We start from the raw sequence: 18,137 nt of genomic DNA, 5'->3' as shown, positions 1-18,137 counted from the left end.
CATTTTAAAATTCAACATTTGCATGTGACTCTTTGCCCCCCGTCTTTTTCTGAAGTTTAAAAAACTGTTCCCATAACGTGTTTCTGGCAAAGAGAAAGAAGCCACATCCTTATTCTCAGTCCATCGATTGCTATGCAAATGAAAGCAGTTAATTTGGACAATTAGAATAAATATTCGGGGACCTTTGTCAGCGAACCCCCTTGGAAACCCCTCGATAAAGTGAAACCGAACAAAAGATGTCTCGGAGATTAATTAGATATTTGATAAGACACGAATCCCTAATCGCAAATACAAGACACATGGGGCTGCGATGTGCTCCAAGTCATAATTAATACCATTTAACAAGATTTTCATTTGGGCATGAAATGTCTTTTCCGGGGCATTAAACATTGATTTATTCCATAGAGGAAATAGTTAAAGTCGACGTATTGTAGGTGATTTTAAGAAGGAAAAAAAAGCCTGTGATGAGCTGTCACACTTTAAAAAAGTAAAAAAATAAAAAATATATTTTTAGATTTAAACCTAATAAATAAACAAAAAATATATAAACTCTACATCACACACTTAAAGCCTTTTTTAAGATGTTTTAATTACGATAAAATGAAAGCCTTATACGTGTGACTTTATACAGGTAAACATTTATATATAGATAAATTTTTTTAGCAAAGAAATAAAATGGTTAACCAAAGTTTAAAAAGCCGTTTACATACATATCCACAAAGTGCGTCGAAAGTAAACTCCCTGATTTCCAGGATACCAACACGAATAAAACAATCATAGCCTAACATTTACATGAAAATAACACATAGTTTAGTCGTCAATATACAAGGTGTAACTCACATTGTCCAACCAAAGTTCAACAGGTTTCGCGCATTAGCAAACATCCATTTCATTTTCAAGCTGTCTCCCTCAAATTTTCCGAAGGCCTACAGTAAATCACTCTTTTTTTTCTTTCTTTTTTTTTTTTTTTTGTAAAGATGAATTTACGAATGAAATACTCGTCACGCCTGTGGAGAATATATATTTTTTTAGATTTTGCTATCGCTTCTGGAAACATTTTCCCCTTTACTGTCCGTCAGATAAGACCCGTTTTCATTGCTGTGCAGTTTTTATTATTATTATTATTTTTTGTGTGTTTTTTGTTTTAATCTGGATTGATTTTTGGGAGATGCCTCAGGGTTCGTCGTGAGGAGACGGATCCTTAACAGTAATTCTGGGGTTCACCCCTTCCAAAATAAGTTCTGGGGACTCGGACCTCGGGGTCTCCAGGTTACTGGTGTCGGTGTCACTGTCGCTCCCCTTTTTGCCTCCTCCACCTGCCGTGTGAGTTTTGATGTGCTTGCTCAAATGATCACTCCGCATAAAGCGCTTGTTACAAACCGGGCAAGCAAACCTTTTCTCGCCGGTGTGGGTGCGCAGATGTCTCTGGAGCTCGTCGGACCGAGTGAACCTTTTGCCACAGAAAAGCCAGTTGCAGACAAAAGGCCGCTCGCCGGTGTGCCATCTCAAATGCGCTTTGAGGTGAGACGTCTTTCCGTACACTTTACCGCAGCCGGGAATGTGGCAGCTGTGGAGTCCCTTTCTCCGCAGGCTGGCCCCGGCGGGTCCCAGCCGCTCAGCCTCCTGGCAGTTCGGGCAGTCGCATGTTGCTCTGCCAGAGTACCTCCTGGACGACCTCGAGGAGCTACTTATTCCTGAACTGCCCCCTGAAATCATGGCGTTGGCGGCAGAAGCGTCTGTGTAAGAGGGGATGACTGTTTTGAAACCGTCCTGCGTTAACAGGTGCTGGCTGGTGGACAGTAGGTGAGACGCAGAGGGGCTGATTCCAGTGGAGCTAAACGCCGAGTGGGTCAGCGAGGAGAAGTCCGGGTTGTAGCCACTGAGCTGGGAGTGGATAGCCTGCGGGGTGCCGGAGTGCAGAGAGGTCTGAAGGGTGCTCGCGGGGTTCTGGACATCGAGCCACGACCCGGGATTTGTGTGAACGTCCCACCACGAGGACGCACCATTGGTAACGTCACCGGAGATGGTTGAGTGGAACCCCGACTTGTACCACGACTCGTAGGGGTGCGCCATCCCCACGCGCGGGTACAGAGTCTCTGCTGATGTGTGGACTTTGGAGATAAAAGCTGACTGTCCAGATTCCTGGGTCGTGACGCTGGCGGAGTTGGAAAACAGACCGCTGTACTCTGTGGAAAACGCAGACGAGGTCGGGGAGGTGGAGGCTAAGCAAAAGGCGCTGTTGCTCGTGCCACTGGTCTGTGTTAGTCCTGTCGAAGCGCGGCTCGTCGCTACCGTGAAACCGGGCAGACTGGATCCTAAGTTGCAGCTGGAGGAGGATCTTTTCCACGGGTGAAATCCACCTTTCGAGAAAGCGCTGGAGTCAGGTAAAGTTGTAAGAGGACTGGTGTTGCCAATTTTGTTACAAGTTGCAGCCAGCATCGCTAGAGGTGTAGTTCCAAACCGTGGTTCTTCCTGGGTGGAAAAAAAAGAAACAGACAAACACACAGACACACACACACATGGGCTTAGAACAGAGAATAACAAACGAGAAAATGAGGAAAAATCATTTCGCTTGGCTTGGAGAGCACTCAGCAAACATGACTAAAATTAATTAAATACGACAAAATTTCATAACTTTACTGAAACGTCTTTGGAAGCGAATGAACCCGAGATTTTCTTCTTAAACGTGTGTATGTATACAGAGTGTGCAACATGTAAGCAAAGCAAGGTAAGAAATAAAAGTGTTCATCGAGTTTCTAAACATATTAAGAAAATCTTTAAACGACTGCAACGTTTCATCTCCATGTTTTATACGTTTTGTCCAAGATTAAAAGTTTTAATTGTAGTAACTGAGAAAATGATAAATTCTACCCGTGGAAAACACGCGTGTTTTGAAAAGCAACAAACACATCCCGCCGCACAGCAAAGTAAGCGGCGACAACTTTACGCGCAACTTCTGTGCTTGGACACAAAGTCAGACTCACCCCAAGTATAGACGTAGCCATATCCAGGGTCTGTGCTGTGATGAGAGGGTTCGCGATTTCAGTGCTGTATGGCTCCAATTTGTGTCAGATTTACCGTGTTGACTCAGGTCACACGGTTTCTCTCTTGGCTCGCAGCTCCCAACACTACCTAGTTGTAGCGAGCGTGTTCTTTGAAGTACAGCTGGCGAGGAGGCGCAGCCAATCTGATAGCTGCATTCATGGCCGGGGTTTCAAGTCGGCCAATGAGAGAGCCGACCACAGACAGAAACACCAAAAACCCCGCCGTCAATCATCTGTTTGTGCAGCCTCCGGCCAGACTGTCATACAAGACACGATTTGGTGTTTTTTCTTTTTTTAAATGCATACAGTTATTTTTATGTATTCTCACACGAAGGCTCAATGTCTCCTTTCATTGCAGAATTGAGTTTTTTAACACGTCAGTTCTCCAAGAGGTAAGCGTTTCACTAATTCTCTAAGGCTTTTGTAGATTGCGGCTTCTAAGGTGCAGCTCCAGGTTTTCCCTTCTGATTTTTTTTAAATATTCAGATCAACACGTCGTTGAGAAATTGTTGATTTAAGCGCAGACTGTATGCTTGTGAAAGATAACTCGGAGATGGCTTTATCAGAGCGGTCTGCAGAAGTGCAAGCGCAAGTGCAAGCTGCTGCGTGTTAGGCACGGTGGGAAACGACTGGGGTTTTAAAGTGGTTGTGTTTATATTGGGAAATCAGAGACGGATTAAAGTTTAGCCAAGAAGTCCAGAAACAGGCCTGACAGCGCAGACCTCCGCTTCTCCAAGCGCAGTTAGATTATTTATGAGCCTGCTGCATTCGAGTGACTTTATAGGTGAAGGAAAGCAGATTCATCCAAGACTCGCAATTAATCAGTTAACTTTTTTTCCAGCCAAAATCTCCACTTATTTGTGCCTATGCTCGTGTTTGCGCGCGCCAGTGCCACACGCGTACCTCCCTGCCCACTTGTTGGGGGGTGGAGGGACGCAGGTGAGGGGTTAATTAAAAATGACAGCTCACCTGATAAGTGAAAGCAGTAGATCTGTTTTAAAAGACAAGTATTTTATAGTCGAGGAGGGGGGGGGGGGGGGAGAGAAGTTTCAGTATCCAGGAGATTCCTGCTGTAAGGCCGCCAGTCATCTCCATTAAACCGATTTATTGACGCGATGTCTTCATTGTAGCTGAGAAATAATTTTTTTAACACCAGCCCAATCCCACATTTAATTAAATTGCGGACAATGAAGAGGATGCCGCGTTTCGCCAGTTTCTTCTTCTTCTTCTTCTTTTTATTATTATTATTCTCCTTTCTCTAAACTCGAGACTTTTATTTTTCTCCCTTTGAATATAACAATTCAATAAAGCCGCATATTTCATAGCTTGTTAAAAACGCTCAGGGATAATGGCATAATGTAAAATTGACCTGCTCTGATGTGAATCATCATCCTTTTAAAAGTTAAAGCAATTTTCCAGAGAAAGGCTTGACCGAAAGATGTGCATTACAGTATTCAAAACGCGCAAATAATGCTCTATTATAGAGTGTGAATGCTGCCAGTAAACACAGGCGCAATTTGTTCAAATACTCTTTTTTTCTTCTTTTTTTTGCTTTAAAGCCCCACCTTTAGAAGGGTGAATAAAAATCAGTCTCATCAAACAGGCTACTTGGCGCTGCCAAGAAAATGGAATCATTTTTTGCAATCATGACAATTTGGCAGAGTGCTGTTAACAGTATTAAGCGTTTATTCTACATAAGCACAGTTTATTGTTGCTAAAGAAGTTAAATGAGTCTGAGGATTAAATGAAATTTAATGTAAGCGTTTATTATTTTTTTTCCTGCATGAAAAATATCTTCACCCTGCAATTAATTTCAGATTACCATTATTTCTTAGTTTTGTTTACTATAATGTTTGTAATGAATTATATAGTTAAAATGAAATCTGCTATTGTTGTTCTTATATTAATATTTCTTCTTCTTCATAATAATAATGTATTACTATTATAATTATTATGATGAGCAGTGTGACCGTTCACATTGCTCCTAACAAAGAAACGTGTGTAGGAATCACAAGACCCTTGTGCACTGATAAATGTTACCCACCTATATTTTTTATTTAAATGTACTAGTACAGAAATGTTTGTGTTAGTTCCATTAACCCAGGCTGATAAAATATGGGTGGTTTTTTCATAGCATGTTTATTTGGGACAAGAGGGGAGAACATGATCTTTCCTTGTCATTCAAAGGAAAATTCTGAGTTGAATCTGTAATTCTGGACTCCATTCGTGAGCACTTCTCTGTGGCAATTAGGAGCCTATTACAAGCCATTAGATTGATCAATGTACCTTAAACAATGGGAATGATTTATTTGGTCGAACAAAACGCTCTGCATCTATTGTGATGAGTCTAAGTGGGGGTGCATCCATCAACAAAAGATAAATGATTAATTCAGACCTATTCATTTAAATTCTTTCTACAAAGCCAGCCTCACTTGCCTCAAATCCAGATTATTAGAGCCTCATTTTCTGCATGTTAAACTAGACAGGCTGCTGGATGGGGCAATGGTTTTTGGTTTTGCCCCTGTGTGCTTTAATTTGTATTTCTGCAGCGGGAAGTTTATTTGAGGATGTTTAACTAATTGTTGTAATTTTGTGTGCTCATGTGGCTACACCTGTTTCTCTCAAAAGGGGGTTGAAGTGTAAACTGTGAGTGAAAAGGATGTTATACTTTACTTCTGTGGTGCTGAAGCTGTACATTTTTTTATCTGGCAAGTCCACTTGGATCACAATATCAGAGGAAGCTCAGTTAATAGAAAATAAATGGGTACAAATATGTTAATTTGAACAATTTTTGTTATTTTATGGCTTTTTTGTAAAATAAATGTATAGATAATGTGTTATATATTTTGCATGGATTTCAGTTGTGTGTTTTCCATGAATTCTCATTGTTATATTAGTGACAACTAAAGAGAGACCGCAGTCAGAAAATAGATGGCATAAACTGAAGTGCATTGGGAAATTAACCACTTGACAATCAGCTTTTATTTCCATAGGAAGGTAACAAGCTATAAAACAAGGGAACAAGACAAATTTGCGCAAACCTTTGAGCACTGAGACCCAACTTGTGGAAGCCCCAAGTTAGACGAGCACCAAGACTGGCGATGGAAATGTTCATTAGAAAAAGAAAAAACAAATCAGACAATACAGTCAAGCCTCTGAGAAGGAAAAACTCTGCTTTTAGTAGCCACTTTTCTTCAGCACTGTAGTGCTGATCTTATAGGAGCTCATCGACCTGCATCAATATTATCGACAGCTAAATTTGGAGGTGCAGGTCAGCTCGCCAGCTTACAGTGTCAACTTTCATTTCCAGGGGCTGCAGGTTCTATTTTGAGCGCAGCGAGTGATCTGCTTAAAGTGCAGTCGACTGGTTGCATTTGAGGACTTAGCTTAGCCCATTTTCCTTCAATGAATGAGTTTTTCTTATAGCTGTAGTGGAATTCAGCGGAATCTTATAGTGTGAGAAATGGCTCCAAAAAAGGTGTGTTTTATTAAGGAACAGATTTGTTTAAAAAAAGGAAAAAACTATAGCATACCCTGTAGATTATGCAATGACAAGTGCTTTTCTGACTGCGTGCATTTCCACATTGTCTTGATTAGGGCAAGGGAGCTGATGTACCAAAGCCACCACCATTGATTGGAAGGTTTGGCATCTCGCTGAAAATAGGGATTGTTGGCCTGCCCAATGTTGGGTGAGTAAAACCTTATTTATACAGACAGGACGGGCTTCTCACTACATTTCATGTGCCCCATGTCTACTGTTGAACTGCACCGACTTGCTGTATGTAAGACAAGATGTAAGCTGCTGCATAACAAGTGCAGACAACTTCTACCTTTATTTCATTGTTCCATGAGAGTTTCTCCATGTTACACCTTTTGCATGCCTTGCTACATGGTGATAAAAATAAATAAATAAATAAATAAATGAATAAATCTGCGTGCCAGAAAGAGCTGCTCCTTGGATAACTGTGGGAAACGTTTCTGTGTTCCTGAATAACCACAACAATGTTTGAAAAGCTCTTAAATTCCTGGAGCCACATGTGTCCCTACTAGCAGGGCTCAAACTCCGCAAGAGGTTTTCAAACCAGGTCTTCCCTTGCATGCATCTTAACTCTCTCTCTCAGCTACCCATCCTTTCACAAAGGCTTCAGATGTTACCGTTGTTTCTTTTTTTGAATGTTACAGCAGAAAAGTGTTATAAGGGTAGACCTGGGGCGTCAAGCATCTGCAGCTCATAAAAACCCACGGTGATAAAAAAATAAAAAATAAATAAAGGTTAAAGTTTGCATGCCTTTTGTTTCCTCAATGTCTGGATTTATGAATGCTGAATATTACTATTAAATCAGTGGAAAAAGTAGAAAAAATAAAAGAGCAACACCTTACATGTGGGAGCGTGCTGCATTTGAACTGAATAACAGCATGCAAAAAAAAAAAACCCTGCATTCCTCTTACTGTCTACTATTGTTTCTGTCCTTTTAATGAATGAGGGAGTGGGGTTCTTGATTGGTTTTGAAAGCTCACTTATCGCTCTGCAAAGCCCATTGCTGGTCAAAGCTCAGTGTACGTCTCAGGCAGTCTGTGAGTCAAAAGGCTGACATCACGTTTCCATGTCACACCTGGTCAGACAAATCTTTTTTGTCAGCATCTACTACATCTAAGACCTTCAGCAACATCCGTGACATAGTGTAATAACAGTGCAGACCCCACCATGACTTCCCTGTAGGCCCCTTTGAGTTACAGGAAGGGCTACGGTGATACATCATGTTCTTTTTCAGCTGTCATGTTCTCATCACTTTGCCCCTCCGTGAAACTTTTTTTTTTTCAGTAATTTTCAACAGAACAGTTGTTTTTTCGAGCAGTTTGGAAAGTTTTGGAAAACCAATGGCTTTTGAAAGGACATTGGAAACATTGTCCATGCTCTGTATTGTAATTAGTCAAATGAAAGTTAGTCTTACTGTTTTAGTTAAACTGTGGACAAGCTGGATTTCTTCTTCTGTTCTTTTCTTCTTCTTTTTTTTAGCAGACACTTATTACTAGAGGGAGGAGATATTTATACAGAGCCAGTTTTCTGCAGCCATTTGTTCACATGTGGTGTGTATTGGTAGCTGTTTTGAAGATTATTGCACACCATCTCATCATCTCTCTAGTGCCCAATGTTTTCGTTTCTTACCCCAGCAAAACCACAATGTCTTCCTGGGTTAAGAAGTAGAACTCACTGAGGTTGCGGCCTGCCATACCACGTTTATGTCAAAGTACAACTTGTCAACCCTCCTATGGTTTCTTCCTGAATGAACTATGTTCAGATGCCAGCCAGCTGTTAGTTGGGCGTAACTGACCACTCTTCACACATGGGAAACTCGAGAGTGTGATTCAGCCAGCCTTTCAGCTATTCCTACACTTAGACCACAGCACATGCTCACTGTGTTTATTGCCATTCTCCTGCTCATAGGCTGGAAAAAAGTTTATTCTTGTCTGTTAAGGCTTAGAGAAACACACTATATGGTCTGCATAAAATCTCCTTCGCTTCTCTTATGCTACCAATACACAGTATCTACCTTTTGCCTTATTCCGCAGCTCCATTTGACTTAGAAGGCAATGTAAAAACAAGACAATAACTGAATAATAACCTCAGATTGGTATGCCTTATATAAGCTATGCATTTTCAGCTATTTTTATATAGTGAGTGGAGAAATTTGTCCAACTGTGTCATTATGACAATGAATAAGACCGTTTGCATGATGCTAGCCAAGATTATCAAGATTAAAAAGGCATTCAGACAGAAGAAGTGACCAGTAGACTATCATCAGAGTCTTAACTTCTGATATGACTTGTTAAAACAAGCATCCATTGCTCAAAGCATGTATATCCTGCAGAGATATAAATCCTTGATATACACCAAGTTACATGTTTGCGCCAATCAAGGTGGAACCTCCCCACAAAAGAAAAAAAAAGTTAATATGTCACCATGTGCATGTGCTTTTGTCTCCCCTTCTGGCAGTGAAGAAATGACAGAAACACTGTTGGTGCATGCTTGTCATGTTAGTTATATTCCTTTTAAATTTGAATCCTTCTTCCATCAGAAACTTTTCCTGGATACTTGATTTCCCCCCACAGTCCTAGTTAGTGTAGCCTACCTTATCTCCATTGTTCCATTTCCACCACTTGTTGGTTGGCTCAGCAATGTCTAGGAAACAGTTTATTTAAAGGAAAACGGAAGTGTATGAAACATCTTTTTATGTTATATAAACACTGAACCTATGGCGCCTGATGCACCGCCTTTTGACACTTATGACACCACCTGCCAAGCGAGAGAAAACATACCTCAAAGCCCATCGCACTACAGTTGGCATCACTTCAAGGAAACATAGCATTCAACCTGGAAAATGAGCTCCAGATTTAAAACTGTGATACTGTGAATTACCAGGATCCTTACCTTGCGCTGATGGGCTTCACCAGCATTGTTGGACTAAAATCGAACTTGAATGAAAATGAAATTTAGATGTGAACGTTGAAAACTGTAGCTTTGACTTTATATTTACCAGATGATAAACATCCCTTAATATCCTTGTTCAAGTTCACATTTGGGCATTTTTTAATTTGAACACCAGTGCCACATGCTATCTTTATTAAAAGATGTCTCATAATAACAATCCAGCGAGCAGCGAGAATCCTAGCCTATGCTAGCTAGTCATGAGATGTTTACCTTTAGCTCAGTAGCAGAGCTGTTTAACACATTTGTTTGAGTTACTGCACTTTAAATGTGTTAGTCTTTCATTAAAAAGATTGATTGATTTCATAGCTACAAATCTTGACTTCCTAGTTTCCATAACCCACCAGCTGAAAAAACACCCAAACCCTGGCTGCAAACTACTAATCTTCTTTTTTTTTCTTTTACTTACTGTCACATCGCCCTCAGATTTGCACTGCAGCAAGTGTGTGCATTGCTGTGCTGTTCTCTATATTAAGCATTAAAGTCTACACCTGAGAGATGTTTTAGTGTTACTTTTCTTTTTTACCCAAGGTGACCCGGGAAAAGCTTCAAGTATGTTAGAAAATCAATCTAGCTTTATATAAGGAATTAATACATGCACTTTGGCAGTCTCAAGCAATTTCATGCCTATAGGACTTAACAAACAATAATTTCAATGTGAAGCACTGAGTGAGGGGATAAAGATGGAAAGTCCTGGATTATAGGTAACTGCCATGCCATCATTACTCTTAGACACTCACCATTGTCTGTAGATTTTGAAGTACACTCGAGCTGCTTGTGCCATAGAAAATAAATCTCTCTGTGATCACAACATGAGGCTGCATTTTGTGAGTCCTGTTCAACAGCCAGTCGAATCCATTTACAGCAGATCTATTATGGGATTATCTAACCTTGTAATTGACGCAGGATTTTACATTCAAGAGCTCAAATATTCAGCCTGTTAGCACAACCTTTTCTGCCTCGTGTGCAGATTAAAAAACAACAATTTCATTTTGCATAAATAACTGACATGTTTTAGGATCATGCTATTGAACCGCCAGACCCTACACAGCAGCACTTTTAGATGCCTTGACCTCACTGCTGTTTTTATTTTCAGTAAGTCAACCTTTTTCAACGTGCTGACAAAGAGTCAGGCTGCGGCTGAAAATTTCCCCTTCTGCACCATTGACCCAAATGAAAGCAGAGTGCCCATTCCAGATGAACGCTATGATTTCCTCTGCCAATTCCATAAACCTGCCAGGTATGAGGTCTCATCGTTCCTGTATTATTCACACTTCAGATCTGTAGTCTCTGACAGTCCCCTTGCTATAGGTATGAGAAAACATATACCAATGTTGTTGACATGTAGCTGTGAGCTTTTAGATTGCTTCTCTGCTTCTTTCAAAGAAGAGCCAAAGCATCTTTCATCACCTGGTTATCATACATACTCATGGAAACTGCTTAAGCAGGTTCAATTCAGATTTCCTGCGCTATGTTGTATATTAGATATACCGTAGCCATATGCATAGATGACACTTTTTATTACTAATTATCCCTCTAACCACACAATTAAACCTCCCCACCTCTCACAAGGTCACGCAAATGATATTTTGCATGTTTCTTATTTAAAGAATATAATTTAAAAACAACCATAAGCATTTTGAATTGATTCTGAAAATTATTACATGTGCATCTAAAAGCCTCATATATGTTATTCTTAAGTGCCATAGACCTGCAGTGTTGTTCAGATTATAACAAACACATCAGTGAGCCATTCTGCTGTCATAACCTTCCAATCAACCAAATACCATTTATTAATTATGTCTTATATTTTGTCTTGTCTTAGTACTACTTTAAGTGTCTATTGGCAGTGAACATTGGACTACCATACCTTTAATAAGATGTCATTAATACGCGTGTGTGATCCTTAAAATGAATCTGTTGTCACTTTTATATTAATGTCATTTACAGTACTGTGCAAAGGTCTTGGGCCACCCCTCATTACTTTATCTTTTGTTATAAAAATGAGAAATAGGTGCAAATGCAGCATATAAGATAAAAAAAAAGAGTTTATATTACTCTAATGAGCTTGAAAGTTAGTATTTGGTATGGCCAGCTTTATTCTTCTACACAGCTTTCTTGTAATTTCTTTAAGTACTGTTCCAGGCTTCTTGAAGGACATTCAAATCTCCTCTTTGGATGTTGGCTGTGTTTTGTTGTGTTTTCACTCACTGCTTCAATAATGTTGAGGTCCATGGTCTGGGGAGGCCAATCTATGACGGTGTGTTTTTCTATCATGGCAGAGCCTCCACCGTGTTTGGTACTGCTGGATATGTACCTCAACAATTTCTCCCTTTCTTATAAGTGGCTTCTTGATAGCCTTCCCTCTGAAGCCATTTCTGATGAGGCTTCTTTGGACAGTAGATAGATTAACTAAAGGGTATAGGGTAAATATGGTATAGGTTAACTATATTTCCCCACTAATATCTCTTTACGAACCACCTTATTAGTACAGAAAATAATATTTTATGCATGTAAAACTTTGTTCTCCTTGGAATCATTTTTAGAAATTGGAACAAATTGGAAGTTTTCGAGTAACAAAATGCCTAAAGATTCCATTTAAAACTGGTTATTTGCTAAGTTGTCTGTTATGAATGAGCACAACACTGCTTCCTCCCTTGAGTCAGATGCTTTTTTATGTTTGAATGAATAATAGTGTCAGGTGGCTTTATAAACAAAAAAAAATCATTCCTCTGAAAAGGGTCAGATATATAGTCTGGACTGAAGATGAGTGAAAAGCAGCCAAAAACCTTTAGAAAGTGAAGAACTATGACTCAAGTCAACTGTAACAAAAAATAGAAGAAAGTCTGGCTCGTTTGAGGCAACACATGAAAAATCAGGGGTGGCTCAAGACTTTAGCACAGCACTGTAAAAAATTAATAAAGTAAAATCTAGAAAAATAGTTTACTCTTACTCTGAAATGTGGGTAGATCCTGCTTTTTAGTGACTTGTGACTTGAATAACATTGTTATTGTAACATTATTATAATCTGATACTTTGTCTGCCTCGTACTACACCATCAGCTTTCAAATTTCACAGCACTTTATATTATATTGTAGTAGAAAACAGCAACACATCAACCAGGACACCCACCCACGAGTTCACTGTGATCCATTAACCTGAGTGTACTTCATATTGAATCGTATTGGACTGAAGCGCAAAAATATGTTGTTTCCATTTTCATCTGAATTATCTGACTGTTTCCTTTTTTTTCTTTATTTATTTTATTGCTTCTTTGGTTGCAGCAAAATCCCAGCTTTTCTTAATGTTGTTGACATTGCTGGTCTGGTGAAAGGTGCTCATGCTGGCCAAGGCCTGGGAAATGCCTTCCTGTCCCACATCAACGCCTGTGATGGCATCTTCCACATGACACGTGAGTATATATGTGCATATACATATAAATATATTTGGGATTTCGTCATTAGGAAATCATGAAATACTTAATATATAATATTTCATAGTAGTGCTAAAACAGTTGCACGGGCAACATTTGATAATACCAGGACTCCAAAACCAGACATCTGAAAGCAGCAGCTGCAGTTTTAGTGGAGTTTTGCTAGCAGGGCATCTTGTGTGGTCGGTGCCAAGATGAACATACCAGTCAGAATTAATGAAGTCAGGCCAAACCTCACATTCCTATTGGGAGGCTCCCTCAATGAGAATCACAGTAGTGGGGAGTGCCTGGTTTCGACTTCACACAATCAGTAGCATATTCTGAGGGCTGGAAACATCACAGGACTGTTGAGAAGGAGCGCTGCTTATTATTGTAACATGATCCCTAATGTCACTTGTGATTAGGTTTGGTTACAGAAGAGGTAAGTAAGTTATTAATAAATAAAATCTATGAAATTTTGTCCTTTCTTTGTTTGTTTAAAAAAAAAACCAGTAAATCTATTCAAATCTATTGTCACCTATATCTAATGTTACTAATGATGTTGTTTATTTGCTATGATTCTAAACGCTGCCTGCTGCTACTGTGAAAGTGCAAATGTAATTATCTCATCAAATTATTCCCAGTCTGGCCCTCAGCGAGACAGCCTTCAAACCACTTTCTAAGTCTTCCCCTGCCTCCAGTTCTTCTGTGTCTCTGACATGGTCTTTGTCTTAGACAATTAAAGTGTTACACGCTAGAATAATTCAAATTACAGCAACTGAAATGAATGCAGAGGCCCCATTTAAAAATAGCTGAATTTGTTTGCTGATTGTATGCTGTTATTGACTTTCCCACTGTGTGAAAGGAGCTCTGATTAAAGTCGGCTGTGACAGGCACAGAGCAGACGGACAGAAAGGGTTAAGATTAAGGCCATTTTTCTATATTGTTCCTAGTTGTCTCTGTGTATCACTGGCAAACATATTACTTCTGTTTCAGTGCAGTTTTCAAACAGCATTGCTGCATGGTGACTCTGTAGTATGTGAGACGTGGAGCTAGCAGACCACCTGCTGTAACTTAGTAATGATTTATAGAATGGATGAGACGTGTCAGGTGAGGTTAACTTTTGTCAGCTCAGTTTTTATGGACTTTTTCTGGAATCACAGGCATATAATCCTTTTTTTTGTTTTGCTCTTACAATAAATCTGTTGGTCTGCTACTGATGAACTCACCCTTTGGTTTCCTATATATATATATATCTATATATATATAGATATAGATAGATAGATAGATAGATAGATAGATAGATAGATAGATAGATAGATAGATAGATAGATAGATAGATAGATAGATAGATAGATAGATAGATAGATATAGATTTGGATATTCCTCCATGCCACTTACTGCTGTCCAAGAGACACATCACTGAACCACACCATTGTAGTCATGGACATATTACTTTATTATGCAAAAAAATCCATACTAGTCTATTTACAAACAACCTTATGCACTGATATAAAGATAGATAGATAATAGATAATCACTTTTATCATCTTAGAAAGTGGTTTGTTCCACATGCGTGTATATTCAGTTCTGTTTACACCTCTTCACAAGTTTTTGGAGTTCTTACCACAACTTGCTGATTTGGGGCTGAATTTCTTTGAACTAACTGCAGTTTGTTCAGTACAGTGAATATTAAAACATTACTAACTCCCAAAATGAAAGTATCAGATGTACAAGGTATTGAAAAGAAAAGATACAGACAGCACTGAAAGAGATACTGACAGAGATGACAGTAATCAACAGATGATAATGCAATCCAATCATCTGATATCGAGGCACTGAGCACCACAAACAGAACTACAAGAAGCCTGAGGGTTCAGCTGCAGTCAGTGCTCTGCAGTGCCAACTGAGGCAAAGTGTAGATGAAGCAGTGGATGTTTTGGAGCCAATGCTGCAGGAGCTAAAAGATGGGGAAGGCTAAAATGGCCTGTGTATGTTATAGCTACTACAGTTTCCCAATATAGCCGAGGGCTAGATTGTTGAACGCTTTCCTTGGTGAAAACATAAACTAGCAGCAGAACTGAGGATGCAGCTAATGTTTACGGTGCAAGCTGCTGTGTGTTCATGAGCATGCTAAGTGGCCACAGGCAAATAAGCTAAAATAGGACTGTTTCATTTTTAATAAACAATATGGCATATCCTGGTAAAACTGTAGTTCTTAGCAAATGTTACACAAACAAGTTTAAATAGTGCTTTTATTGGAGATTGTTTTCATGTCCATTCAGGAGTCATTTATTTATTCATGTAGTGTTTAGCAGAGCTAAAGTGGTGTCACTCAATGCATAGCTGTGACTCATAGGTTAAATTAGACACTCTGCTATCTACACTCACTGACCGCTTTGTTCAAATGCTCGTTAATGGCAATATCTAATCATCCAATGACATGGCAGCAGTGTAATGCATTTAGGCATGTAGACATGTTCAAGATGACCCGCTGAAGTTCAAACTGAGCATCAGAATGGGAAAGAAAGCTGGTTTAAGTGAATTTGGTTGTGGCATGGTGGTTGTTACATAGTGTCTGAGCATAGGGAGAAGAATCACAGCTCACAGTAATTTCTAATGTGAGCTTCAGTAGATTTTCTTAGTCTACATGCTGTGATCAGCTGACCTGCTGCTCTTTGTGGATTTACACAACTGAGTTCAACAAGATGTCAGCAGCTTCACGAGCTATCCTGGCTGATTTCCATCTCATACACGGACACTGACGCTATATATTTTTTATACTATCTTTATACTAGACAGTGCAAAGTTGGTATAAAGTTGGAATTCAGTGAATTAATCTAAGTAACATCATTTTAAATGCAGATTATTCTCTGCTACACTCAATGTAACCTAACTCTGACCATAAGCACCACAGCCACTGTGTGCCAGTCCAAAGTGGTTTGTTTTGCAGAAAAAAAGACATCACATACAGATCCAATATGTGATAAAATTATGAGATTACATGTAAGCTTTAAATATGCAGTTTATTAAGCATCACTGAGCAGTCCTTACCTTTTAATCTCTTCTTCCTTTCCTGTCTTTTCTTACATCTTTCTTTATCTCTGAGTGAAGTTATCTCACATTCTTTGCTTTGGAGACCTGAAAGGACATTGGGTAAAAAATAAACACAGAAGCAACATGGGATTTTTTCTCCAATGTCCCTTGTGGGTTTCCATACTTTTCACTTCCTGTGAAATATAGCAGTTGGACCTTTAGCTATCAACACACTGTGCAACAAACTGCACACAAACAGTTTGTGTGTTTGCTGATGTTTTTTGAGCTGATAGAAACATTGAACATTTGAAATTACCTCCCACTTAAAAAAGTCACTCCCTTCATGCTTCCTCCTTCCTGTATTAGTGATTAAGCCTGGTGGTGGTTTTATAGTATATGGGATATTTGGGCCCCTCAGTATCAACTGAGCATTGCTTAAATGTCACAGCTTACCTGAGTATTCCTGTCGATTATGTCCATCTTGTTATGACCACAGAGTACCCATTCACTGATCGCTGCCTCCAACAGGATAGCGTGCTACGTCACAAAGCTCAGATCATTTCAAACTGGTTTCTTGAACATGAAAAGAAATTCACTGCAGTCAGATGCCCTCCACAGACACCAGATTTCAATCCAATAAAGACCCTTTTAAGCACTTTGAGGTCAGGGAGAATAGAAAAGCGCTATAAAGGAATGAGTCCATTTACCAGCGTGACCAGATTTTTGTCATTTTTGTGAGCTGTATATTAGTAATACTTTCATGGGTTATATGTGGTTAAAACGACCCAAAGTTGGACAAAATGTAAAAACTAGATCCTCACCCAAAACCAACTCTTTTGTTTCTAGTCGCACAAAGAAGACAAACATTCCTGACAATCGGAAATAGAAATCGAAAGCTTCTCTGTGTGTGTCTGTGTGTGTGTGTCTTCAACTATCTGTTCTGGCATACCATTGTTTCCCACTCTTGTGAAGTCCCTGGAAACAATGTGGTTTGTTTCACAAGTTAACCATTAAACATACCCGCTTTTGTTTTGTAATTATATCTATCTGGTGTTAAGCAGACTGCAATGCTGAAGCCACTGCTTTTATATAGCTTGATTATATGGTTGTGGGGGATCACACTTTTTTGTGCCTGGAGTGGTATGTTTTGGGGGGTTTTGGAATTAGCACAAGAGTTTATATAGACACTATAGAGAGAGATTAATCAAGAAAAAAGGTCAGTGCAGTTTAATGAGCGGCCTGAACCTAATGAAACTTTAAATATCAGAACAATTTTCTGTCTGGTCTTATTTTGCCGTATTTCCTTGTCTGTTAAGGGCTATAACTGTAACTTTTTCCAGGCTGTAGTAAAAACGTATTTTCCTTTGATTTTGGGTCTGCACATTATGAATATTTTTCTTCCCCTAATACCTTTGAAAAGGCTTTTTAAACAGAGGATTTGCTTTCAACAATGCCTTCCAAAATCTATTAGAGCACACTGTGACATCCTGAAAGCCGATTCTGCTGAATGCACGGCGTTTCCTGGTCTCCCAACAAAATACTTTGCAGTCTAACTGTTCCCAGCCCTTTTGCACTGACTGGAAAGTGTTTGGATCGTTACTGTCTGTGACAAGACACAGACATGTTCTACTTCATCTACTCCTCTGTTCCCCGCTATAACTCTGCCAGCCCACCTGGCCTTATTCCCAGATGTTTGGTTTCCAGCAATTAGATGTTTGAATGCTCACACAGTGCCCCACATCACTGCAGGAAACCTCTAGTTCACTTCTAATGAAGACTTATTTATGGTTGCACGGCACTCAGGAAGAATCTAGCCTAAAGATACCGGGTGCATTTAATCTTCAGGGACTTTCTTTGGTTGTGAGCAGCAGACTGGAAAGTAGCTGTTATTTTTGGCAACTTTTCTTTTACTGTGATAGCGATGCTTTCAGCACCTGAATTCCTGGTTAAGTTGAGGTTTTCCTACTGCCTGAAGGTTCAGTTTAAACATTTAGAAAAATAAAGTCGATCAATCAAATGAGATCTTAGTTATGATAGCAGTGTAGATGTTACATAGCTGTGGCCTTTGTGGAGCTGATGTTGTCTATTAATTTGTAAGTTATCGTTTGATGCCATCCTAGTAGTAATTAGTTAGCAACTGCAGAGTGTTGTTGGCAAA

The 18,137-nt window shown here is 39.5% G+C and overlaps 2 protein-coding genes across 3 annotated transcripts in view; one reads left to right on the top strand and one right to left on the bottom strand.

Annotated features, from left to right (window-relative positions):
- Positions 1-569: 569 nt before the first annotated feature.
- On the bottom strand, positions 570-3,099 carry sp9 (sp9 transcription factor). The gene is made up of 2 exons (XM_084954828.1): positions 2,985-3,099; positions 570-2,472 (listed from the first exon to the last, which is right to left on the bottom strand). The coding sequence occupies exons 1-2, from the start codon at positions 3,003-3,005 to the stop codon at positions 1,174-1,176; spliced, it is 1,320 nt and encodes a 439-aa protein (XP_084810954.1). The 5' UTR covers positions 3,006-3,099; the 3' UTR covers positions 570-1,173.
- A 91-nt stretch (positions 3,100-3,190) lies between these two features.
- Positions 3,191-18,137, top strand: part of LOC146370630 (obg-like ATPase 1) — a 49,483-nt gene continuing 34,536 nt past the window's right edge. The window contains exons 1-4 of one of the 2 annotated variants that reach the window (XM_084954825.1): positions 3,191-3,436; positions 6,642-6,733; positions 10,628-10,771; positions 12,816-12,943. In XM_084954825.1, the coding sequence (XP_084810951.1) occupies positions 3,203-3,436; positions 6,642-6,733; positions 10,628-10,771; positions 12,816-12,943 (598 nt within the window). In that variant the 5' untranslated portion in view covers positions 3,191-3,202. Of the gene's footprint in view, positions 3,437-6,202; positions 6,523-6,641; positions 6,734-10,627; positions 10,772-12,815; positions 12,944-18,137 lie in introns of those variants that run through there. The other variant, XM_084954826.1, reaches the window with a different exon arrangement.

Source organism: Perissodus microlepis, chromosome 16 (genome assembly GCF_051167445.1).
Source record: "Perissodus microlepis isolate ML-2025 ecotype Zambia chromosome 16, ASM5116744v1, whole genome shotgun sequence".
In the NCBI taxonomy this organism is placed as follows: Eukaryota; Metazoa; Chordata; class Actinopteri; order Cichliformes; family Cichlidae; genus Perissodus; species Perissodus microlepis.
This window is presented reverse-complemented; position numbering and strand designations above follow the sequence as displayed.